The following is a 25514-nucleotide window of genomic DNA, read 5'->3' on the forward strand; positions in this document are numbered from 1 at the left end:
ACGTGGGGGCTGGGAATCAAACCCGGGGTTTCTATGAGAGCAGTGGGCACTTAACCGTGGAGCCGTCCCTCCAGCCTGAACCAACTTTTACGTCTCTCTATTGATATTTACGTGTTAGATGAATTTTCAAAGAACTGGGAAATCATTGCACCGTGTTGCTCGCAAACAAGCGAATCCCCAAACTTTTAGCATGAGCATCCGTTGATAGTGTCACACATCTAACAGAACCAGATTCCAGAGGCTTGGGGCTGGCGTTTGACTTAGGGTGGGGCAGTCTGTTAGCACCGTCTTTGGGTCTGTACTAAGGCTAGGCAGCGTTTTCTTGCCTTGGTAACAGGACAGCTTCACCTGAGAGCCTGACCTCTGACTCTTTCGCTCTCCTAAAGTCCTCGCGGCTGTGTGGCGAGCCGGTGCCTGTGAGTTCCAGGCCAGGCACCTTTCATCAATTGCTTTGCTCAGCCTGTGAAATACAGTTATTTCACAGCTGAGTCCCTCAGCCGGGCGAGCTAGTCCGCCCACGTGCGCCCTCCGGTGTTCGCCTTGCAGACCTGCATGCCCTTTCCTCCCAACAGTAAATATTACGAGAAGGAGGCGCTCCTGATGGACCCGGTGGACGGACCCATCCTTGCATCTTTGTTGGGTAAGAGTTCCGGGGGCTGGGGATTTAGCTCAGTGGTAGAGCACTTACCTAGGAAGCGCAAGGCCCTGGGTTCGGTCCCCAGCTCCGAAAAAAAGAACCAAAAAAAAAAAAAAAAAAAAAGAGTTCCGGTGTGGGCTGCATTTGGTCCTTTGTTCTTGGAGCTCAGGACTTGTCTCTGCTGCGGTGTCTTCTTGCTGAACTCTGGGGCATCATCACTGCCTGTAGGGAAATGAGAGCTCTGAGGGAGCCCGTTTTTGAGGCAGTTGGGTGGGAGCACTTTTGGGGCCTCCAGGTTCCCAGCCCTGTGTGCTCCACAGTGGGGCCGTGTGCCCTAGAGTATACCAAGATGAAGACTGCAGACCACTTCTGGACTGACCCCTCAGCCGACGAGCTGGTCCAGAGACACCGGATCCACAGTTCGCATCTGAGACAGGATTCACCCACCAAGCGGCCGGCGCTCTGTGTGAGATGGGTGGGCAGTGTGAGGGCCTCTGGTAGGGTCTAGACTTGGCCTTGGGGCAGGCAGGGAACAGGGTGGGAGTCCTAACGGCCACTCACTGCCTCATCCCTCTCTCTCTCCTGTGCTGATACCAGATCCAGAAGAGGCATTCCAGCGGCAGCATGGACGACCGACCATCCATATCTGCCCGGGACTATGTAGAATCTCTGCACCAGAACTCCAGGGCCACCCTGCTCTACGGAAAGAACAATGTTCTGGTTCAGCCAGTGAGTTCTGCTGTGGCTATGTCATGCTCTGAGGGTTTGGGTACAGGTTATGAGGGCAGGGAGGTCCATTTATTCATCCATTCACCTTACTCTTCTTTTTTTTTAAATATTTTATTTATTTATTATCTATGAGTACACTGTAGCTGTCTTCAGACACACCAGAAGAGGGCATCAGATTTCATTACAGATGGTTGTGAGCCACCATGAGGGTGCTGGGATTTGAACTCAGGACCTCGGGAAGAGCAGTCGGTGCTCTTAACCACTGAGCCATCTCTCCAGTCCCACCTTACTCTTAATGTATGTACCTACATACCCATCCGTTCACTCAGGTATTCACCAACAACTCCATCTATCCATCAATTCATCTATCAGTATAGCCATCTACCTATGAATGGTGTCGTTTCATTTACCCAGCAGCATCTGCATCCATCCATCCACCCACCCATCCATCCACACATCCATCACCCTCCATCCATACATCCACCCACCCATCCACCCATCCACCCATCCACCCACCCATCCACCCATCCACCCACCCATCCACCCACCCACCCACCCATCCACCCATCCATCTACCCATCCATCCATCCATCCACCCATCCACCCATCCATCCAACCATCCATCCATCCATCCACCCGCCCACCCACCCATCCATCCATCCATCCACCCACTCACCCACCCATCCATCCATCCACCCACCCACCCATCCATCCACCCATCCATCCATCCATCCATCCACCTACCCATCCACCCACCCACCCGTCCATCCATCATCCATCCATCCACCCATCCACCCACCCATCCACCCATCCACCCACCCATCCACCCACCCATCCACCCACCCATCCACCCATCCACCCACCCATCCACCCACCCATCCACCCATCCACCCACCCACCCATCCACCCATCCACCTACCCATCCACCTATCCAACCATCCACCCATCCATCCACCCATGTACCTAACTGTCTATCTCCTCACTCATTCACTCGCTCAATCTCTCCATCCCCCCATTTTCCAACACCTACATATCTATATAACGTGCACACATATTTGCTTGCCCACCCATCTGCCCACTCATCGTCTCTCTATTCAGCCTCCCATGTGTCTGTTTGCCAGTAAACGCTCATCCATCCGCCCAGTCCCCTGTATCTCTATCCCTACATCCACCTGGCTGTGATCCATCATCTCACCACTGACACAGACATGTATACACACATGCATACGTCAATCCACACATACATCTCTATCTCAGTGCACATGGCAATATCTCTAGCTGGCTGCCCTGCCCGTCACCTCTTCCATTCTTCATATCCCCTCATCCTTGTTGATCTTTCTGTGTGTATAGCTATGCACTTTCTGTCCACCCACCTGGCTATCCACTTCTTTTCTAGTCTATTCCTACATCTCTGTTCCCAGGCCATCTGCCTGGCTAGGAACTCTTGCTGTCACTCAGCAAACATTTAGCCAGATGCTGTGTGTGGCAGAGGTGTGGTATTATGAAGGTGGCCCTCTTCCTGGATGACACCTGCCAGTGCTTGCTGTGACGTGCCTTGGGCTGCGCTAACCGTAGAGATGAGAGAGAAGCCCAAACAAGGGGCAGAATTACCATTTGCTCCCACAACAGCTACTTCTATGAATCTGTTGCCTTCTGTGCTCCATCTATCTGAGCAAAAGGGGGGGGGGAGTGTGAGGCATGAGCAGCCCTGCCCTGAGGGGGCTGTCCTTTGCTGTCTTCTCCTCAGGGTCATTGGGTCACAGTCAGTGTGGTGTTCTGGTACTGCTGGAAGGAAGCAGGAAGCGGTCCTAGCTCTGTGGTCACAGCCTTAATGGCTGGGTGACCCTGAGCATGTCGTTTTGCCCTGTGGGCTGTCATACCTGTATCCCAGTGGGCACAAGGCTCTGATATCTTTGATTTAGCAAGCAATGAACTTAAGATGTAGCCAATTTTCAAATAAACCAACTAGAAACTTCAAATGCTAAGAGCTGGGGTCCAGTATGGTCAAGGTTCCATCCGGAGCTGGGAGAGAAGAAGAAGGAGAAGGAGGGGGAGGGGGAGGGGGAGGGGGAGGGGAGAAGAGAGAATGAATATGAATCATCAAGATATTGAAACAGGACTATGCCAGGTTCTGACCGCAGAACTGCGTGGTTTCCCTGAACCATATATGGCTCACAAAACCCAAAGGACTTCCTGTCAGTCCCTTGACACAAGAAGTTTGGTGGCCTCTGACCCAGCAGTTCTGTGAAGTACACACTGTTCACTGTCATCTCCATCGAGGGTCCGAAGGCCCGTGGAACATGACTTCTCTGCTTTCCAAGGGGATCTGGGACGGGGTGACCTGGAGAGACGAGGCTGTCACCCAGTTCTCAAGTCCAAGTCACAATAGTTTTGCCTTTCAAAGCTGAATCACAGGCTCCTCTGTTGGGAGACGTTTAAAATGCACTCGTGTGTGTTCTACCTGCAAAATAGCAGCCCTGCCTGAGCTCAATTGAGGGAGTGATTGAGCCTGTGTGGGATCAGGCCCTCAGCAGCCGCTTCACAGCTGTGAAATGCCACAGGCGAGCAGACATCCCCAAGTAGGAGATGGATAAGACTGCAGCTCAGGAGTGGCAGGGCATCCTTCCTGGAAGAGAGATGGGAACATTTTCTTGCCCACCCCACTGACTTGGGATAATGGGAAGTGGGCGAGATGTTCCATGGGCAGATTCTGGGCAGGTAGAGGGTCAGGCCGCTGGATGGAAGTATGGTGGGAGGTGCTTGGAGTGAGGGATTCTGGGTAATATCTATGGAGATGAATTACAGGTGGTTTTCTCCGCTCATTTGGCTCAGTGTTGATGGGCTTCTGAGAGGTTGCCGAAAACAACCCAACCCTTTGATTCTGCTTCTGCAACCTTGAGGCAAGGCTCAGGCCTGTGTCCACCAGAGTCCGGCAACATGACCAGGCCTGAGTTCTCCTCTCTCTGCAGAGGGATGACATGGAAGCCGTGCCAGGATACCTGTCTCTGCACCAGACAGCTGATGTCATGACCTTGAAGTGGACACCCAATCAGCTGATGAACGGGTCTGTGGGGGACCTGGACTACGAGAAGAGGTAAGAGACCATCAGTCTAGTGGGCCACAAGCCCTTCTACTCTCCTACACACAGAGATGCTCTCTTCAGGGAAAGACAGCCCAGCCTGGTGCGTGACCTGGTTGTTATGGTTACCTGGCCCGGCCTCCCTGCTGCTGTGGCCCCAGAAGGAACACCAGTCTTGAGAGCACCTGGAAACAGGACGCAGGGCCTCGGGAGGAGGCGTGGTCAGCTGCTCACATCCATAAGTTTTATTCTCCGGGCCCAGTGAGATGGCTCAGTTCCTCAAAGCCTGGGTTCTATTCCTGGAACCCATCTGATGGAAGGAGAGAACCTGACTCCTTCATATTACCCTCCTACCTCCACTCCCACTCGTTCAAAGTGGTATGCACCCATCACTCACACACACCCCTAAATAAATAAATAAAAATATAATTTAAAGAATTTGTAAATGCACTCCCAGGCCTATCGTTAAGTGTAAGGATAGCAAATACCTGTAAATGGCACCTCAGCAAGCAAGCTGTGAAGACACAGGGGACTGAATAAGAACTAGCCCCGCCCCTCCCAGTGATGTCACTTCCGTATCCCCCAGTCTCAGTTTCCCCAGCTGTACTTAGGGTGTAGGAGTGGAGTCCTTCACAGAAGGTGCCAGAAGTGGGTTGCAGCTGCTCGCGTGATGCCTGTGTTCATCCAGGTTCTCCCAAGAGCGGGTCCCACAAAAGGATTGATGGACGAGAGATTTCTTCAGGGAAGGACCTGGGGGGAGCTTAGGGCAGACACAGAAGAGAAAGGAAGGAAGGTCACATAGGAAGAATATCGGTCAGAACAGCTGGGGATGCTGGGCTGAATGGGCCTGGACCACACCCATGTGCTCAGTCCTGGCTGGCATCACGTCACCTTGATGGAAATATGGTAGATCTGCACAGGGTGTGGAGGCTGTGAGGTGCTGCTGAACTCCACTTCCTGGTACAGGATCTCTGCATGGTTGCATTCCTGGACTACCACAAAACCTATATTCCCAGGTACCCCCTCACATGCTGTTGTGTTGTGATAGGGGAATAACTTATTTCAGGATCGTCGCAGGTCCTGAGCTAGAAGCATATACTAAGTCAGTACTCGGAGAGACCGTGTCGCAAGCACTGTGTTCTGAGCTGACCGTGTGAGGGGCTCTGGGTCGAGTCCTTCAAATGAAATATTCCCTTAAATCCTCATAGAAACACTACAGTAGAGATCTTATTAGCGTACCCATTTTAGAGCTGGGGCTATAGAGTCCTCATTTTTATATCGGGGGAAACTGAGGCTCCTCAAATCAGACTTTTGGCCTCTGTAAGGTCAGAACTGGGAGAGGTCATTCTGACTTCTGCCCATAGCTGCACAGTGGCTGCATGGCTCTGAGCTAGTACCTATGTTTAACTTCTAGGTACAAAAAGTCAAGCTCAAGCGACTGAACCATCTGTCCAATGATTCAAAAAACCGAGGGGTGGGAGACCCCAGGCAATTGAGTAGCCGTCCCTGAACCCACCAGGTCTCTTGCCTCTGCCTTCCTGCCCACCCTGTACTCAGACAGGTCTCTAATGGTTCAGAACGTCCCCGGACAGCAAGAAGCTCTTCCTGGGCTATCGAAGCATAAACCTAGCATTTCGCACATGGTGCTTGAGTCATTAGTCACTGCATTAGTCACTGTGGCCGGTCAGTGCTGATTGGTCAGCGTGGGTCAGGTGATCACCCCTGAGTGCCTATTGGCCAGTCTGGGTCAGGTGATCATCCCAGAATCCTGGGCTAGAGACTTGGCAGAGTCTGGCTCCGGTAACCATGTAGACAGCGAGAAGAGAGTTTTATTCAGAAAGTTGTGGTAATAGGATCAAAAGAAGGAGAGGGCGGCTGGACAGGCTGGGGACACAGATGGCTAGCACAAGTGGGTGAGAGGGCAGTCTGGCTTCGTACAGTCTCCCCCACTTCCCCTTCCAGTGTCTACTGGGACTACGCTGTGACCATCCGCTTAGAGGAGATAGTTTACCTGCACTGCCACCAACAAGGTAGGGACCCTGGGGACAGCAGGTGGCTGGGCATCCATTGTGGTTCTCTGTCCCTGCTCCCTGCCACACTCCGTTCACTCATTTACCGTTATGAGACACTCGGGTGTGCCTCCTGAGTGTGCCTGCTCTGAATCATTGCAGCCACTCAGTGATGGGGGATGGGGGACGGATAGGGTGGGGCATCGCACCTACATATATATAAAATAACGCTGAATGTTGGCTATAGAGAGAAGACCTGAAACTAGATCTTTGTGACTCCGAAATCAGTGGTCTGCAGACCAGAGATCAGTAACCATTATAGTCCCTCAAAGCCAGACGTACATCTAGAATAAGCAGAGTGGGCCGAGCTTGTCTAGGCACGGAACTCAACACTTTAATCCCCTTTAGTAGAACGAGCAGACCTCTGTTCAGATCCAGGCTTTGCAGCTTAGCAACTATGTTACCTTAGGGGTGACCTAAAACCTCTCGAAACCTCGGTTTTGTCCCTTGTAAAATAGGGAAGGGACAGCCAAGCCTCACAGGGATGTTCCGGGTGTTACAGTAAGACAGCACTTTTAACACACAGTATGGCTCTGGGGATGAAGGCATGTGTTTGCAGAGTGGGGGCCGTACCATGCTTTGTGGTGACATCCTGCCATCCTCTCTTCTCCGGTGGTGGCAGTGGACAGCGGCGGGACCGTCGTGCTGGTGAGCCAAGATGGAATCCAGAGGCCGCCCTTCCGCTTCCCCAAGGGCGGGCACCTGCTACAATTCCTCTCCTGTCTGGAGAATGGGCTGCTTCCGCATGGGCAGCTGGACCCGCCGCTTTGGTCACAGCGAGGAAAGGTGAGGGGTTGGCTGTGGGGGGGGGGGGGGGCTGGAGGAGGCTGGGGGATGCCAGCCGTGGGGTATCACTGGGTCCTGCTGTGACTTGGTGGGCTCCCGCGCCCCCCCCCCCAGACCCTCAGTGATGCCAGGCTTGGGGTGAGGTGGCTTTCTGAGGTCTGCCGCGGGATGCACTCCTGCAGGGGAAGGTGTTTCCTAAGTTGCGCAAGCGGAGTCCACAGGGGTCCTCTGAGTCCACGTCTTCAGACAAAGAGGATGATGAAGCCACAGATTACGTTTTCCGCATCATCTACCCCGGCACCCAGTCTGAGTTCGGTAAGCAGCCCTGGGCTCTGAGGTGACCGGCTCCTCCTGAGAACCACTCCAAAAGTTACCCACGGGAGGCAGCAGGGCTGGGTTCTGGAACCAGCAAAGGGCACCCAAAAACTTAAGTGTCCCGGTGTTTTCCACCTCCGCCAAAGTGAAACCAATAGTCACTCCTTATTCATCTAGTAAAGCCACCACAACGTGGGAGGGGACAGTAACGATGACAGTGGCCTGGGCTCTGGGACCCGACTTGCTTGACATGGGCAGGTTTCTTTCCATCCCTCCCTGACTTTCTTTTTCCTCATGGGTGAAATGGGTTGTTTATAGGGTCTGCTACAGGCGTTCAGCATACATAGCAGGCACATTCCATGCGATCTCTCTTGTCAGGACCTCACTTCTGGTTACAAGGAGTCAGTGCAAGCATAAGGATCTGCATTCAAGTATCTAATAAGATCGGAGCCTGACTACCCATGTCCATAACTGCAGTCCTGGGGGTCAGGAACCTGCAAATCCCTTGCATTCCCTGGCTAGTCAGCCAAGATGAGCCTTTGATTTAGAGAGAGACCTTCAACAGAAGAAAGTACCCCAGATATTGCTCTGGCCTCTGCACACAACCATACTGTATTCAGCATGCACGCGTGCATCCACACACACGCGCGCATACACGCGCGCACACACACACACACACACACACACACACACACACACACACGAAGCCGGGCACGGCATAGTGGCAGGCACTTGTTACCCTAGCGCTAGGGAGTCATAGTCGGGCACTAGCCAGCCTGGGTCTCACTGGCCGGCCTGCCAATTTACGCTGCTTGCCAAGTTCTGGGCTAGTGAGACTGTCTCAAAAGCCAAAATACATGGTTTTGGAGAACAACACTTGGGGCTGACCTCTGCCCTCCACACACATGTGCACAAACATGTACAGACATCCACATAGCCTTGTGCACCTGCACATACACACATATACATACACACATACACACACACATATATATACACATACACACATACACACACATTCCAAGTGCACCTGGATACACACACACACACACACACACACACACACACATATATATATACACGTACACACATACACACACATTCCAAGTGCACCTGGATACACACACACACACACACACATATATATATATATATACACACACAAACACACACACACTCCAAGTGCACCTGGATACACACACACACACACACACACACACACACACACACATGACTGGATTGAGCCAGGTGTGATGGATACCATTCATCTAACATCCATGAGGCTGAGGCAGGAGGATTGCACATTTGGGGTTATCTAGGGCTGCTCAGTAAACCTGTCTCTTTTTTTTTTTAAAAGATTTATTTATTTATTATATATAAGTACACTGTAGCTGTCTTCAGATACACCAGAAGAGGGCATCGGATCTCTTTACAGATGGTTGTGAGCCACCATGTGGTTGCTGGGAATTGAACTCATGACCTCTGGAAGAGCAGTCGGGTGCTCTTAACCTCTGAGCCATCTCTCCAGCCCAGTAAACCTGTCTCTTAAAGAGAAACAGTCCCTGCTGCTGCTACTAACGTCACTGTTCTGAGCCTCTGTGCTGCAAAATGAGGACAGTTGCCTTCTTTACATGTCACCAAGGGTGAAGGGCGAGCCTGGTCTAGTGCCTGGCACAGGGTGAGCACTGTACAAGCGCCAGTTTTTCCTCCTCTGATTGGCACGATGTATGTGGGAGCTGTGTGGAGCAGGGTGGGGAACCCCGGGGAATTGGTTTCTCTAGTGGCCTCTGTCTCTCCCACCCTAGCCTCCCTCCCCCTCACTGATTCTTTTTGTTTTCTGTCTCAAGTTACCCTTGACCTCTTGGGCAGCCCCCGGCCCATGTCCGTTGGCCCTGCCTGGATGATGCTAGCAGCTGGCCACTCTGTCCTGGTGGTGGCCAGGGGGCTCCAGTGGGCACAAACCAGAGGGTGCCAGACCGTCCCCACAAGGAGTGTGAAGGAGCAGCCCCCCAGTAACGTCTGGTTCCCCTTCCCTGGGGGCTGGGTGACACTTCAGCCATGTCCCCATTTGCGTCTTGTTCCCAAGGAAGATGGAGAGGGATGAGCAGCCCTGTGGCCCCCAGTACCCACTCTGTCCTGCAGAAGGCGGCCATATGCCCCCAGTACCCACTCTGTCCTGCAGAAGACGGCCATATGCCCCCAGTACCCACTCTGTCCTGCAGAAGGTGGCCATATGCCCCCCCAGTACCCACTCTGTCCTGCAGAAGGCGGCCATATGCCCCCCCAGTACCCACTCTGTCCTGCAGAAGGCAGCCATATGCCCCCTCAGTACCCACCCCACAGAAGGCAACTGTTAGGTTCTGTGGCTCACTGGCTTATGGTTGCTCACCCTCTACCTCCCTGAGACAGGCTGAGAACCAGGGCATTTTCTGGCCAGCACAGTGATGAGTCTGTGAGGGGAGGGGGCGTGGAGCCAGTCACCATTAGCAGGTACAAGAGCCTCATTCTGCAGCTAGCATTCTTCTCTGTCCAGTGGGTTATGATGACCCAATCAGCCTCTGAGCTCTGATGACAAGGAGAGGGGACAAGTGTCTCTCCCACTCAGGGATCAGAAGAGCCTATGAGAGAACAGTTGTCCTAAGAGGTCATAACAGGGGAGAAAATGACCACCTGTCTCATGTCCTGGAGTAGGGACCAGCACACCCCAGCCCAGGGGCCAAATCCAGTGCCCACTCTGTACAGCCAATGAGCTGGGCTTCAAGTCCTTGACTGGGAAACAGCAAAAGGAAGCCAGGTGTTGAGCCAGCAAGAAGCCACAGAGAGTAAAGGCGTTGCCACCGTACCTGTCAACCTGAGTCCAATCCCTGGAATCTACACCATACACAGAGAGAATCTATAACAAGTTGGGTGCATTTGAGGGTTTCGTCTGCAGGACGTCAGTGGTGCTAGACAGGCATGTGGCTTTTTACGGAGTCAGCTGTTGAAGGTGATTTCTACTTTAGAAGTGTGAACAATGTTGCTACCTTCCCTAGCCAGGCTCCCTGGCCCTGGAACTGCCCATGTATTGGGAAGAGCGCCCTCCCTTCTGACCACACAAGCTCCTGTGAAGGACTATGTCTAGGAACTCAGGCTCCCCAGCCTTTCCCCCCCGGAAGCGTCCAGTAGGTCCCCCTTCCCTAATGTCACCTTCCTGTGAACAGGACTGAATGGGGATATGGCGAGGTGAGGTTCTCTGCACTGGGATAGGTCTGTCTTCTGGCCCTGTGCTCCCTCCTCTCCCTTCCCCTCTCCTCCACTCTGCTCTGCAGCCAGAACCTCTGGATCTTGGTGGTGGCTTTCACTGGATCAGGTGGACTCAGAGATGACGTCAGATTGTGGTTGGGCACTTTGGGACTGTCACACTCAGATCCTCCCTCTCCCTGAGCCAGCTTTGGGGGTGCTGCTTGCTTTGGGGTGAGGTTTCTGTAAAACACATGGGTTTAACCAAGGTTATTGCTGGCCCCTTTTCTACCCACCATCCACCACAGTGCCCCAGGACCTAATGGACGTCTCTATGAACAACCTTCCATCCCTATGGCAACCCAGTCCTCGGAAGTCCTCCTGCTCTTCCTGTTCACAAAGCGGCTCAGCTGACGGCAGCTCAACCAATGGCTGTAACCACGAGAGGTAGGCGGGGCTTAGGCTCCTCCCTCAGGGAGGAACTTGAAGCACAAACCAAAGGCCCGTGGCTGTCTTATCTCTTGCCTCATCGTCCTGAGTTTTGGGAAGTGTGAATGGCACACGGAGATAGGTTTAAATTAGGGGTTCACGTGGTCCTGGCCACTGGAGCGCCCTTGCACGTGTCAGTCAGGGTAACGTTCTGAAGCAGTAACACACAGTCGTGAAAGAACAATGGTTTTTTTTTACAGCAAATGCTCGAGTGTCCTGAATGCTGTGAGGCTGCCACGGGCCCACTTTCTAACGGACGTCTGTGTCACTAGGCCACAGTATCAGAGGCAATGGTATCTCTACTTTTCAACACAATGGCCCCACTCACAAGGAGGCCGAGAAACCCGGGTCCAGCATGCACCAGGAGCCAGAGCTCTTGCTTAGTGTCAGCCATGCATTCTCTGTGTGCTTCATGGAACATTCACTTAGAAGGGCTATTACAAGGGAACAGAACGTAGTCATCATGGACTGTCGAACTCTGCCTAGTGTCTGCCCTCAGAGCGTCTACTTTCATACCTGCATCGACGAGGAGCTCGCCTCCTTGCAGAGTTGCAAGCCCAAGGAGCGGCTTGCCGTGTACACCTTGAGCAAGCCTGAGCCTCACATCCTAAGGGCAGCAAGAGGGACAGTCACTCCCAGGACTTCAGCTGTGCTCCCTTTTCAGGCTTCCTGGGTTTGTCTGGTATTCCCCGGGTAGCCTCAGAATAGATACAAAAAGAGTCTTCCATTCTGAGCTCCGTAAGAGCTCACACCCCATCTCCCCAGACGGCAGTGCTTGGCACTGCTCTGCTTCCACTCCTGACAAGCACTGAGCAGGGAGCATCAGCAGCCCTGAGCGCTGCCTACTGCGCCTGCAGCTCACGAGGCCAAGCGTAAGGGCTACTCCTCAAACATCAAGGGGAGGGGCGGGGTGTGGGAGTGAATGTGTGTGTGTGTTGGAGAAGGTTAGTGATCCCAGCACCCAAGAGACTAAGGCAGGAGGGCTGTGGGTCCTGGGCTAGCCTGGGCTATATAATGAGACCGTATCTTAAAAAAAAAAAAACAAAAGAAAATAATAAAAGGTCGATGTGCTCGCATGATTGAGAGGTTTGTGTGCACAGTGGCTTTGAGCCTGGTTGGATCCAGATGCTCAGAACGGGAGCAACTTTTCTGGTCTCTAGGTGCGGACTGAGCCAGCGCCTCTGTGGTGCTGTGTTCTTGGGCTGGCCCTCCCTGGTGATGGCCAAGACTTCCAGCAGCCACTACAATATATCCCACTGGCTTAGAAACTCAGGCAGGAAAAAAGATCGTGCTTCCAGGTAGATACTGGAAAAAAAAAAAAACCCACCAAGACTGATTCTCATTGGCCCAGGATGGGTCACATGACTACTTCTCCACCTGGTTCATGCACTAGGTGATCATCCAGGGCATCCAAGCCATGGAGACACGACGTTATGAAGGGGTGATTCCCCCAACAGAACCCTGGGCTGTGACAGAGAAGGGGTGTGTGTGTGGGAGCCACAGCAGCCTCCTGCCGCCCTGACAGCTGACTTTAGCCTGCTGTGTGGAGCGTGGGTGACTCCCCTGTAGAGAATCTAAGCTGTGTGTGACCCTCTGTTCCCTCCTCCTGCAGGGCTCCACTGAAACTGCTCTGTGATAACATGAAGTACCAGATCCTCTCCAGAGCCTTCTATGGATGTGAGCATTTATCGATCGAATGTCTTGTGTGCCAGGCATGTTCCCAGTCCCCGGGGTAAAGTGAATGTAGGTGCCTGTAGCAGGCAGTCCTTTGAGGGGACAGGGCTAGCTTGAAAAGCATCCCTCAGGCATTCCTTTCTCCATCCAGCGGGGATTCTGTCCAAATCTGACCTTTGTTCTTTCTACACGGATGGGAGGCAAGCCCAGAGTGAGCCCAGAAGTCCTCCTACCTTCCTGTCCCTTCCCTGCCCACAGCACATCTAGTCAATGTGATAGCCTCCAGCAGAGGAGAGTAGCTCTGTCCAAAGTCAAAAAACATCCCTTAGGTTTAGTTGTCAGGATACCCAGTCATCAGCTTGCTTTCCTTGTCTGGAAAGGGGACAGTGAGAATTTTCTGGGTTGAGAGATGGGTAACAGGACAGCCCCACTGGAGCTTCCAGGAGAGACTTGGTGAAGTGTGGTGGGCAGAAGATGAAGCCTTTCTTCCCTCCCGGGCCAGGGCTCGCCTACTGCAGACACCTGTCCACCGTGAGGACCCACCTGTCAGCCCTGGTCAATCACATGATCGTGTCTCCAGACCTGCCCTGTGACGCTGGGCAAGGGTTGACGGCCAGCATCTGGGAGCAGTACATCCAGGACAGCACGGTGAGCTGGGCCTGTTCACCAGAGGGCAGAGTGGAGGGAGGCCATCTTGTCAGGTCAGACTTATAGGGACCCAGGTAGGCAAGTCCAGAGACCTACAGCTGACTTGAGCCCCATCCAGATGAAGGGTAAGGGAGTCAGGAAACATGCATAGGTACAGTATCCCAGTGCAAAACCTGAAATCCAAAATGGTCTGGATTTGAAACACTCAGATGTGAAACACCAATGGAAAATCCCATACCTGACCTCACCCAGCAGGTCCAAACGTGCCATGCGCTAAAAATAAAGTGACCTGCAGGCTGTGTGAATATCTGTATGCTAAACACGTGGAATTGGAATAGACCCATATTTATAAATGCATATATATATATGCAAATATTCAAACTTGGAAGAAAATGTAAGTCTGAAACCCTTTAGGGCCTGAGCATTAGGGACAAGGCTAGTCTTTCAGATCCCAAAGAAATAGCGAGACCCACAGTTTATTTAAATTCCTGATAACAGAATTCTCACAGTTTTTTTTCCTTCCAGTTTATTGTTGCTTGAGTTGAGGAGGAGCTCTCACTAAATAGCCCAGGTCGGCCTTGAACTCACAATCCTCTTACATCCGCTTCCCAGGGGTTGGAATTGGATTTGCCAACCTGCACCAGGTCTGGCTTCCTTTTAGCTCTTTTAAAAAGAATCCTTTTCCTGTAGTGCAGTAGTGGCAGCAGCATTAACGCGTCCCCTCCTGTACCCCTGGCATTTTGATTTTGAGAATGAGTTCCTAGAAACTGATTGCTGTGTGTTAAAACCTTAAATAGATAAGCCAGAGTACTCTCTCAGCCTCCCACGGGCACAGCGTGAGCCTGCTGGTTCCTGGGAAGCTGCTGGCTTCTAGGCTCAGCTCCAGATCTGCGTCTCTCGGAGAAGAGCCCACGTCTGTTTCTGAAATCCCCGGAGTGCTTCCTTGATCCAGTTTGGGAGATACCAGTTTAAGGTCAAATTGGGTGAAACAGTGGATGAGCCAAAATTACTTCATTGAACACCCCCTTCCTCTACTCTTTAGTCTTTTCTCAAGGCTTACCGCCTTTCCTGTGCTGGGTACACTGAATCCCAGGAACAGTCCCCCATGTCGTGTTGCCTGGAAACACTGGGTTTATTTCTCACTGGCGATCCTTATCAATGGATGTACCTCCTTCTTCATCTGAAGCGCTCCTGAACCCACCATCCCCTGCCATTCATAGTCCCCTGAGAAGCGGGAGGGAACCCACCAACTTCCTCCCTGTCCCAGGGGAGCAAATAGCGTCCATTACTTCTCACACTCCATTGGTCAGAAACGGTCATATGACCAACACCTGGCTGCAAAGGCGTCTGGGAAATGTAGTCTAGTTGTGCCAGGAGTCCTAGAAAGTGACTTTCCTATTTTTTACTATCATCCCCTCTCTTATTATTCTAGCAAAATAATTGCAGCCGTGGTGTTTACAAGAAACAGGACCGAAGGCCGTAAATAAAACAGGAAATATTAAAACTTAACATAGCACCATATTACAAAGAACTAGGGGCTGGAGAGAGAGCTCAGTGGTTAAGAACATTTGCTGCTCCCAACACACACATAAGGCAGTTCACCATGGCCTATGACTCCAGTTCCAGGGGATCTGCTTACCTCATTTGGCCTCTGAGGGGAATCAGGCATACACACAGGACACATCAACTCATGCAGGTACTCACAATTGTAAAATAAACACACATTACATACATACATACATACATACATACATACATACATACATACATAGGTCCAGGTTTTGTACCTGTAAAGTAAAACAGAGAAAGATTCAAATCAACAACTTAACCTTCTGTCTTAGGGACTGGGGGGAGGGAGGCGGGATGGGGGCAGCAAACTGAACCTGAAACAGACAGGATGAAAGATAGTGATCAGAACAGAATTAAACACACAGAGAACAGAGATGAGAAACACAAATAAAGCTGGATCTCCGGGAAGACCAGCAAAGCTGGGAAACACCTTATTAGAACCACAAACCTGTGGGGGGGGGTACTCAGGTGACCAGTCAGAAGTCAGTGAGGGGACATCACTACAGACTCTATAGGCAAAGGAATGGATTGAACATGGGAACACCATGGAAATGTATGCACCAACTGAGAACCGAGCTCACAAACTCCTAGAGACTCAAAACTTCCTAAATGTCCTCAAAAAGGATCGAGAAGCCTCTGCAGAATCACTTTATAACTCATAAAGAAAAGCCAAGGAGGCTCTGTGGTTAAAAGCACTGGCTGCTCTATCAGAGGATCTGGGTTCAGTTCCCAGCACACACATGCTGGCTTACAACCATTCAGAACTCCGGTTTCAGGGGACTTGACTCCTGCAGGCACTCTGTCCTCTGCAGGCACTGCAGGCCCATGGTGCAGTCATTCAGACAAAACACTCATGCACATAAAATAAAAACCAAGGGAAACAGTGGAGATCCAAATGGCTCCGGAGAGCCCCCCCACCCCTTGAAGAAAAGAAGTCTTTTCTGGTGAAGACTTTGCATTTGTGCCACAACGGGTTTGGTTTTCTAATTTCTAAAGAGCTAACATCTACCTAGGTGGTCAAAGTTCCCATGGCAACCTAAGGAAGGATACACTGTAGCTATCTCTTAGGCCCATGTTTTTTTTTTGAAGTAGCAAAGCCAACCCCACCCTACAGGAAGCCCTAAGCCAACCTGTGCAGAATGCTGTTAGTATGGGGAGCTGCTCAAAGTGTTCACATCGGATTATTTTGCTTTAAAGTAATTTTCTTCATGCTGACTGGAGAAGAGATTGCATTTGTTAATTAAATGGGAATGCTAGTTCCTTAGGCACTGCCTTGGGTACATGTCCCCCCCCCCCCATTCTCCCCGTTTCTGTCCTCCCCCTCCCTCCCTCTCTTCTTCCTCTCCCCTCTTCCTCCTCTCCCTCTTGCCTCTCCTCTTCCTTTTTGGTTTTGGGGCTTTTTTTTTTTAACTATTTTATTCTAAATGAGGTCTCATGTAGCCCAGGCTGGCCTCAAGCTCTCTGTGTAGTTAAAGATGACCTTGACCTGCTCGGAGTACTTGAGTTGTAGCGTGCCCCTTCGCCTCTGCCATTCTATGAAATGGGTTTCTCTGGTCACATTGTTATCTTTTTCTGCACTCCACACTTGCCCCCTCCCCACATCCCCCATTAGTCCTCACACCTGCCTGGGCTCACACCTGCCTGGGTTGCTCTCCTGGGATATCAGAGTTAATTACAGGTCCCTGTGGTATGTTCTCTCTCCCTTATTGTAACAAATTCCCAGACCCGGAAGCTCCTAAAGAAAAACTGTTTATCTTAGCTCTCCTTGTGGAGACCTGGGTCTGTGGGCCCTGTAGCTGTGGGCCTTCCGCAGCACAGAGCAGCATGGCAGGAACACACGGCTAAGGAGCAAATGAGAAAGGCTTACCATGGGGCTCAGCCACCGTCCTCCACTGTGACCCAAACCTGCTTGGGCTTCTCTTCAGGGCCCCACCAGCTTCCAAGCTAGGGACCAAGTCAATAACATAGGCATTTTGGGGAACGTTCCAGACACAAAAGATATGGCTTTGCTCATTCACAGAAACAAGATGGCAGGGCATGGCTGTAGGCTGTTCTGGCTTCTCTGTTGACCTGACCTTGTGCCCTCTGACCCCTCCCCAATAGACTTACCCGGAGCAGGAGCTGCTGCGGCTCATCTACTATGGAGGTGTCCAGCCTGAGATCCGCAGGGCAGTGTGGCCCTTCCTCCTGGGCCACTACCAGTTTGGGATGACAGAGATGGAGAGGAAAGAGGTTAGTTACCTGTAAGGACAATGGAAGTTCTAGAGTGCCGAGGAGCTGGGAACTAGGCAGCTGGGTGCTGTGGGGCAGGGTACGGGTGCACTCGGGTACTATGGAACTCGGTCCTGTGCATCCAGACACCATGTAGCAGGTACTGAGCAGCTGGGTGCTGTGCTGCTGTGCACTATGTACCTGGGTGCTGTGCAGTGTGCAGCTGGCCCTGTGCACCCGGGCACTATGCACCTGGGCACTGTGTAGCTGTGTACTATGCACCTGGGTACTGTGCAGCTGGGCACCTGGGCCCTGTGCACCTGGGTACTGTAGAGCCCCAATTGTCTATTACAGTCTTGGTGAGAGACACAGGGAAGAAACAGGAACATCAAGAAAAGAGCTGTGTGGTGGAAATACAACACGAGAGAATTTTCAAACAAGCCGACCTCCTGTTTTGAGGTCACGTAGACTCCTGTGCACTGTAGGAAGCATTGCAGAGACCTGTATGACCTTTACTCAGTTTCCCCCATGGTGGCCTCCAGCAGAACCGTGATGCCCTGTTATGTCACAGAGCGCCAATGTTGGTACAGCATACCATCCACTAAAGCCCCTCTGTCCTCCTGTAACTCTGTGTGTGTGTGTGTGTATCCACATATGCATGCTGGTGTTGGTATGCATGTATACACACTGGTGTGTGTGTATGTGTGTCCATTTGTGCACAATGATATGTGTGTATTTATTTACTTATGTCTCAAGACTTGTGCATTGCTGGTGCCTTAAGACTCCTCGTCTTAGTCAGGCATGGTGATGCACACCTTTAATCCCAGCACTCGGGAGGCAGAGGCAGGCAGATCTTTGTGAGTTCAAGGCCAGCCTAGTCTACAAAGTGAGTCCAGGACAGCCAGGCTGTTACACAAAGAAACCATAAAACAAACAAAAAGAATCCTCACCTGTCCCTCTCTAGCCACGTCTACCTCCGTCCCACCGTCATCCCCTGGCTCCTGCTCCAGACCTGACTTCCATTTCCCAGATTTTCTCTGATCTAGACCGTTGTATAAACAGCTATGTAGTGTGGAAAGTTTGGGTGTTGACTTTTTCATTCAGTATAAGGCTCTAGATCCATCCAAATTGTTCTATTGATACCGGTTTCCTTTTAGTGGTGTAGTAACACCACCCATGGGCATATGCCGGGGTTTCCCTCTGAATTCCCTCTGAATTGTTGTGATGCTGTCACAAACCTCTATTTATTTACTTTTTGTTTTTCGGCTAAGAATAACTGACTGCTGCTGACATCCAGGGCAGGTTTTCTCTGGGAAATGCCTAACTGTGAGATTGCCGGGTCATGTGATACAGGCGTGTTCAGTCTTGAAGAAAACGAGAAAATCTAGTAATCTGATATTGCCCTCACCTGATGGGTGGATGAGTGGGCGAACTGGTGTGTGTGTGTGTGTGTGTGTGTGTGTGTGTGTGTGTGTGTAGGTAGGTAGCAGGATTTTGCTCATCTCGTAATATATATGCCTAGCTTGGTGCCTGGGACAATATAGGTACTTATCCAAAGAAATGAATGTGGAAACAGATTGAATAATCAGTCGACAAGGAATGAGGAAATAGAGAAATTATGCAAACAGTGGTTGTGCGGGTGAACAAATTAGGAAGAGGGGGAGACAAGGGGGAGAGAGGGTGAGGACAGAGTAGCCTTCCTCTCCAGTACTGTGGGCAGGGGACATCATCCAGATCTGTTAAGCGCCATCTACATTGAGTGCAGACAGGCCAGAGCCCGTGACCCTCACTTGTGCCCACAGGTGGACGAGCAGATCCACGCCTGCTACGCACAAACCATGTCGGAGTGGCTGGGCTGTGAAGCCATCGTGAGACAGAGGGAGCGGGAGTCCCACGCGGCTGCCCTGGCCAAGTGCTCTTCCGGAGCCAGCCTGGACAGCCACCTTCACCGGATGCTGCACCGGGACTCTACCATCAGCAATGAGGTAACCAACAGCTGGCCTTAGGGAATGCTGGTGCGAGGGGCCAGAGCCTTGGGACAGCCCCATCTTCAGCAGAATCAGATCTAGGTTCAAGTTGCACCCAGAGTCTCTTGCCAGTGCCTTTCCTCTGGGCTCAGTTCCTGCATCTGTACAGTGGGGGTGGTGGAGGTCTGGGGATAGCCCTGAGAAGACAGCATGAATCAGGTTCCACTGCAGTGTCTGCCTCCACGTAATCAAATAACATTTACTGAATAGCTACCATATGCAAGTACTTTCAGGAGTATTCAGAACGTCTGTAGCTGAGGCAGACCCCTGCCCTCACACAGACTTTAGCTGAACAGCATGAAGTAGACTGGCCAAAGCCAACTGCCTGGCAGAACATAGTGTCAGAGCGGAGAGGAGCAGGAGGTTACAATGTAGAAAAACTGAGACTTTGTTAGGAAGGACCTAAATCCTAGCCAGAGCTCTCAAGCGCAGCAGAGCAGTTAAAGGTGGGTCGCTCAGATGGGACGTCTGGAAGGTGGGACCAGAGGCCAAGGTCATCCCCGAGGAGGCTCCAGGAAGCAGCTAGGAAGCCGAGACTCTGGAAAGGGACTTGTCCGAGCCAGTGGAAGGGATGGAATAAGGCTTCCTGTATCCCAACCCAGAAGCCCCTTGTGTGACTTTCTCTCTTTTCTCGTTCCTGTCTGAATCAGTCCTCCCAGAGCTGCAGCTCAGGCCGCCAGAACCTCCGACTGCAGAGCGATTCCAGCAGCAGCACACAGGTGACTTTCAGAGGCTCCGCCCCCACCCATGCCCAGCCCCGCCCACAAGCCCGCCTCCCACACCCGCTGCTGCATCCATGCAAGCCCCACCCTCCCATCTTCGGTGGTAGGGTTTGGATGTCCATCATTCAACAGCTGCTATGCTGGATGCGTTCCACTTTCTCTGGCTAATATTGGGAGTATTACAAGCAGTTGCTGCCTCCTTGAAACCCACAGCAGTGGGATGCAGACCCTGTGGACCTGAGCATCCCGGGATCCAAGTCCGGGGTAAAATGACAAGGGTATGCATAGAATGTGCTGCATTCGTCAGGTCACCTCTAGGCCACTCACAAGAGCAGTGCAGTGCAAACAACATGGAAATAACCATCGGGCTGTGTCACTAGGAATGAAGGGCGCACGCCCCAGTCGGGTCTACACAGGTGCAGTGGTTTGTGGGTATTTTCACTCAGCATTGGTTGAATCTTAGTTGGACCTAGGGCCTATGAACTCAGAGGCTGACCAGGAGTCTGCTCCTCTATAAAATAGTAAACCACACTTTGCTTCTGCCTCCTTCCTCTCTGTCCTCCCTTGAAACAACTGTACTATGATCACAAGTCCACGGTGTGGCCTTCCAGAACCTTCTGGATGCCTTTACATACACGGAAATATATAATGTATAGAAAGACTTGGTGTCTCACTTAGGGTTTCACCAAGGCAAGTCTTATAGAGGCAAACGTTTGATTTGGGATGGCTTAGAATTTCAGATGCTAAGTCCATTATTATCATAGCAAGAAGCATGCCAGCAGACATGGTGCTAGAGGAGCCTAGAGTTCTGCATCTTGAAGGCAGAAAGGAAGGTCTCTCTTCTGCAGGTAGCTAGGAGGAGGGTCTTCTGCACTGGTTGGAGCTTGAACATAGGAGCCTCAGAAGCCCACCCCACAGTGACACACTTCCTCAGACAAGCCCACACCTATTTAACAAGGACACATCTCCTAATAGTGTAAGTCCTTGAGGACCGAGCATTCGAGCACATGAGTCTGGGAAAAGAGGGGCAAAACTATTCAAGCCACTACACTTGGTAGTTCTTAAGATCCCACATAAATGCTAGCAGACGTGTTGTATTGTGCAATAGCTTTTGGATGTCACTCCACCTGGAGCCTCAGTAAACAAAAGGAAAAGCACAACTGGAGTGATGGCTCAGTGGTGAAGGGCACAAACTGCTATGGCAGAGGACCCAGATTTAGTTCTCAGCACCTCCATGAGGTGCCTCACAACCAGGTGTGACTCCAGGAGATCTGGTGCCCTCTCCTGGATTGCAAGGCCACCGGCACTCATGTGCACACACAGAGACACACACAAATACATACATACATACATACATACATACATACATACATACGTTCCCAGCACCTACGTGGGGTGCCTCACAACCAGGTGTAACCCCAGGACATCTGGCGCCCTCTTCTCGACTCCAAAGGCATCTGTACTCATGTGTGCACACACCCAGACATCTACACACATAAATAAACAAATAATAAAATAACTTTTAAAATGAAAAGTATAAAAATGTGTATAAAATATTACCTTCTGGGTAGAATAATTTGTGTGTGTGTGTGTGTGTGTGTGTGTGTGTGTGTGTGTGTGTGTGTACACCAAGCTTATGCACATGACAAGGTCCCATCCCTGCTCATGAAGGAGCAGAAGTAGACCCAGTGAACTGAGAAACAGTGTGAGGCTTTGCCCTGGTCTTTACTGTGAACTTGAGGGCTAATGGCTGAAGGGCATAGAAACACAAGTAAGTCTAGGTGTTAGAGGTTTGTATCCTGCGAAGCCACACCCCTCTCCCAAACTTGTTTCCCTAGTCGCCCTCCTCAGAGCCAGCTTCAGCCAGTTGAATTGCCAATGAGACCTCAGCACTTGGAACACACCGCCTTTGTGCTGACTGCGTGCTATTCCACCCCATCCATCCTCAAGTAGTCCCTGTTGTTGGATATTAAGTTGCTGCTGTAAGCTGTGCTGCCATGCCCGTCCTGACTCGCACGTCCGTGTGTCCCTTTCCTCAGGTATTTGAGTCAGTGGATGAGGTGGAACAGACAGAGGCAGAAGGCAGGTCAGAAGAAAAACACCCCAAGATCCCCAATGGGAACCCAGCAAACGGCACTTGCTCCCCAGACTCCGGACACCCTTCCTCCCACAACTTCTCCTCCGGCCTCTCAGAGCACTCAGAGCCCAGTCTTAGCACCGAAGACAGTGTCTTGGATGTCCAGCGCAGCCTCCCCGCTGTGTTTCGGCCTGGGGACAGCAGTGTGGAAGACGGACAGAGCAGCGAGGCCACCACTTCCCGGGACGAGGCCCCCCGGGAGGAGCTGGCAGTACAAGACAGTCTTGAGAGTGACCTCCTTGCCAACGAGAGCTTGGAGGAGTTCATGTCCATCCCTGGCAGCCTGGACGTGGCCCTGCCCGAGAAGGATGGCGCCATGATGGACGGCTGGCCTGGCGAGGCAGACAAGCACGGTCGGGCTGACAGCGAGGACAACCTCTCAGAGGAGCCAGAGATGGAGAGTCTGTTCCCTGCCCTGGCTTCTCTGGCTGTGACCTCCTCTGCCAACAACGAGACGTCCCCTGTGTCCTCCAGTGGCGTCACCTACTCTGTAAGTCACCAGGAGTCTTTATTGGACGAGGGTAAGGCTGGCCGCAGGCTTCAACTCCCTCATGTCTCGCTCTCTCCATCTTGGGGGCTCACAGGAAGGGCTTGCTGGGCTGGGTCCCCTGGTATTGCCGTAAAATTAAAATAAGGGTTCTTTTATCCCGCACTAGATCCGGCACCACAGCGCCCCAGGACATCTGTTAGATGTCTTCATCTCAGTCAGCCAAGCGTCTCACCCGCTCTGCTCCATCCCATATCGCACTCTCTGAGCCTGGCAACAATCTCTCTACCCATCCAGTTCCCAAGGCAGGTTGCCGCCATGCCAGAAATATATCCCAATTCCATGGCGGCCCAGTGTCTCCAGCCACCACACACTCTCTGGAATTCAATTAAATCGCCACATGAAAGAACACACAACACAGTAACCTCTGATCCAACTGATAAGATATAATTGCCCACCTAGACATACAAAGCCCTGTACACATCCATCCCTTAAGAACATTCATAACAAACTACAAAGGTACAGAGTAGAATCTTTTTTTTTAAAAGATTTATTTATTCATTTATTATATATAAGTACACTGTAGCTGTCTTCAGATACACCAGAAGAGGGCATCAGATCTCTTTACAGATGGTTGTGAGCCACCATGTAGTTGCTGGGAACCGAACTCAGGACCTCTGGAAGAGCAATCGGGTGCTCTTAACCGCTGAGCCATCTCTCCAGCCCCAGAGTAGAATCTTAACATCCGCCTCCATGTTCTTTTGGCTGCTTCTTCCTCTCCTCTATCTCCAGTCTTCTCCTCCTCTCTAAAACTTTTCTCCCGCCCATCCTTCCTTCTCGTCCAATGACAGGCCTTGTTCTATCTTGTACCTGCCTTCACCTGCATAAATGACATCATCCTACAGTCTGGTTCCATCACTTCTCCTGGCTGGAACAAGTCCCCCTCCCCACTGTCAAGAGCCTCAGCTCCCTGGCTGTTCTCTGGAGCCTCCTTGGAGATGACCTTGGCCTCTGGTGGCTAAGGCTGGGCTCTGCCTTCACGGGCTTCAGCAGAACAGTGTAAGGGAGACTCACTTTCACCATGATGTATCTGCCAGTCATCGGCTTCCACTTCCATGCTCTGTGGCAAGCGGTTAGCCAAAGTCAGCGACCTTCACCCCTCAGCACGGTGCCCTGCACACGCACCTCCCAGCCTGTGGGGAAGCCAGGAAGCTCTGTCCCAAACTGGACAGGGCACGGCTCATTCTGACGTCTGCTGACGGGGTGGGATACCGGGGGGGGGGGCTGTCTGCGTTTCATCCTCTGGCAGGCTAACCTGGGTGTGTATCCATGGCAAAGGTAGACGCTAAGCAGAGAGAGCTGAGGTGCCCCTGTGTGTTTGGGGCCTCTGCTCTGCCTGGCTCGGTGACATCACTGCAGCCACCCGTGCAGCATCGCTGGCTGGCATCAGAGTGGGCAGAGACAGAGAGGTCGCAGGGCAGAAGGAGTACGAGGAGAGGTCGAAATACTGAGACACGAGCCCTCCCTGTTACTCAGAATGGCTACGAATCTCTAGTGCAGAAGCTGGGAGGTGGGCGGGCCCCAGGGGGCCCCAGTGCCTTCTCTCAGATGCATCTTTCCTTCTTCCTTAGTTGACAGCCTTGTTTTGTGGGAACACATGCTACATTTCCCATCCCATGTGACAGTCACACAGGTCTACTCCATGGTTCTTCTTTCTCTGTGTCTTTGGTATCCGGTGTTATCGGGTGTGGGGACCTTTGTGTGCTTATGGGGGTACTTGTGAGCACCATGAGACGCTCTTGGGTACTCAGAAACCATCTTTTGTTGTTGAGACAGCACCTCTCATTGGCCTGCAGTTCTCCAATCCATCAGGCTGTCCAGCCGGGCAGCAGGCCCCAGTGATTTTCCTATCTCCCCCTCTTCAGTTCCGGAGCACAAGCATGTGCCTCCAGGCCTGGCTTTCTACATGGCTGCTGGCAGCGGGGGTGGGGGGTGTGTGTTTGACTGAAATTGGGTTCTCACACTTGCCAGACACTTCCCTGACTGAGCCATCTCTCAGCTGCTGAAGAATCTTTTCAGAAGATCCCTCATCCATATTCACCCTGAGTAACATCCCCCCCCCCCATTCCTGACATGTCCTTTCCTTGGGTACAGGGCCGCCTGGCCGCCATGTTTGCTCAGTACAGATGTCCCCTCAAATTTGATAGTTATACTCCTGTTTTCAACTCTACCATGGTAGAAATGTATTCTATAGGAAGCAAAGTTTAAATATGACATTCAGAACTCTCCCTGCACTAGCATATGAGATATGATTTCTCCATGTAGAGAGAGGGCAACGACTGAAGCCTCCCTGGGCCACGCCATGTCAAGGGGGCTTCAGACTCTCTGCGGGGCACTCTGCCCTCAGCTTGATGCTCATAGGTTAGGTACAGGCCGCACATTTTTTTTTTAAACTTACTTTACTGTAACATTTGAGTTTCTTCACAGTAACCCAAGGCAAGGAGCACCCGCCCTTCAAAGACTCTAAGTCTGTCTTCAGTGTTGGGGAAGCTTAACAGTTATCCACTAAAGCTTGAGTTTTCTCCCTTTCACCAACTTTTAAGATCCCATTTTAGGGACTGGGGACGTAGCTCAGCCAGTAAAGTCTTGAAAGCAAAGGAACGCAGATTCCGTACCAAGGCTCCCGCCTCTAGTTTTGGTGTCTTTTTTTTTTTTT

The 25514-nt window shown here is 51.7% G+C and overlaps 1 protein-coding gene across 2 annotated transcripts in view; it reads left to right on the forward strand.

Annotated features, from left to right (window-relative positions):
* Window positions 1-25514, forward strand: part of Sgsm1 (small G protein signaling modulator 1) — a 65241-nt gene that overhangs the window by 21360 nt on the left and 18367 nt on the right. The window contains exons 6-20 of one of the 2 annotated variants that reach the window (XM_087578139.1): window positions 573-640; window positions 958-1103; window positions 1235-1366; window positions 4336-4460; window positions 6408-6475; window positions 7137-7300; window positions 7483-7615; window positions 9463-9627; window positions 11143-11281; window positions 12936-13000; window positions 13500-13645; window positions 17318-17446; window positions 19228-19410; window positions 20103-20171; window positions 22214-22801. In XM_087578139.1, coding sequence (XP_087434265.1) covers window positions 573-640; window positions 958-1103; window positions 1235-1366; window positions 4336-4460; window positions 6408-6475; window positions 7137-7300; window positions 7483-7615; window positions 9463-9627; window positions 11143-11281; window positions 12936-13000; window positions 13500-13645; window positions 17318-17446; window positions 19228-19410; window positions 20103-20171; window positions 22214-22801 — 2320 coding nt within the window. The remainder of the gene's footprint in view (window positions 1-572; window positions 641-957; window positions 1104-1234; window positions 1367-4335; window positions 4461-6407; window positions 6476-7136; window positions 7301-7482; window positions 7616-9462; window positions 9628-11142; window positions 11282-12935; window positions 13001-13499; window positions 13646-17317; window positions 17447-19227; window positions 19411-20102; window positions 20172-22213; window positions 22802-25514) is intronic. The other variant, NM_001105937.2, reaches the window with a different exon arrangement.

This window comes from Rattus norvegicus, chromosome 12 (assembly GCF_021556685.1).
Source record: "Rattus norvegicus strain SHRSP/BbbUtx chromosome 12, alternate assembly SHRSP_T2T, whole genome shotgun sequence".
Taxonomy (NCBI): Eukaryota; Metazoa; Chordata; class Mammalia; order Rodentia; family Muridae; genus Rattus; species Rattus norvegicus.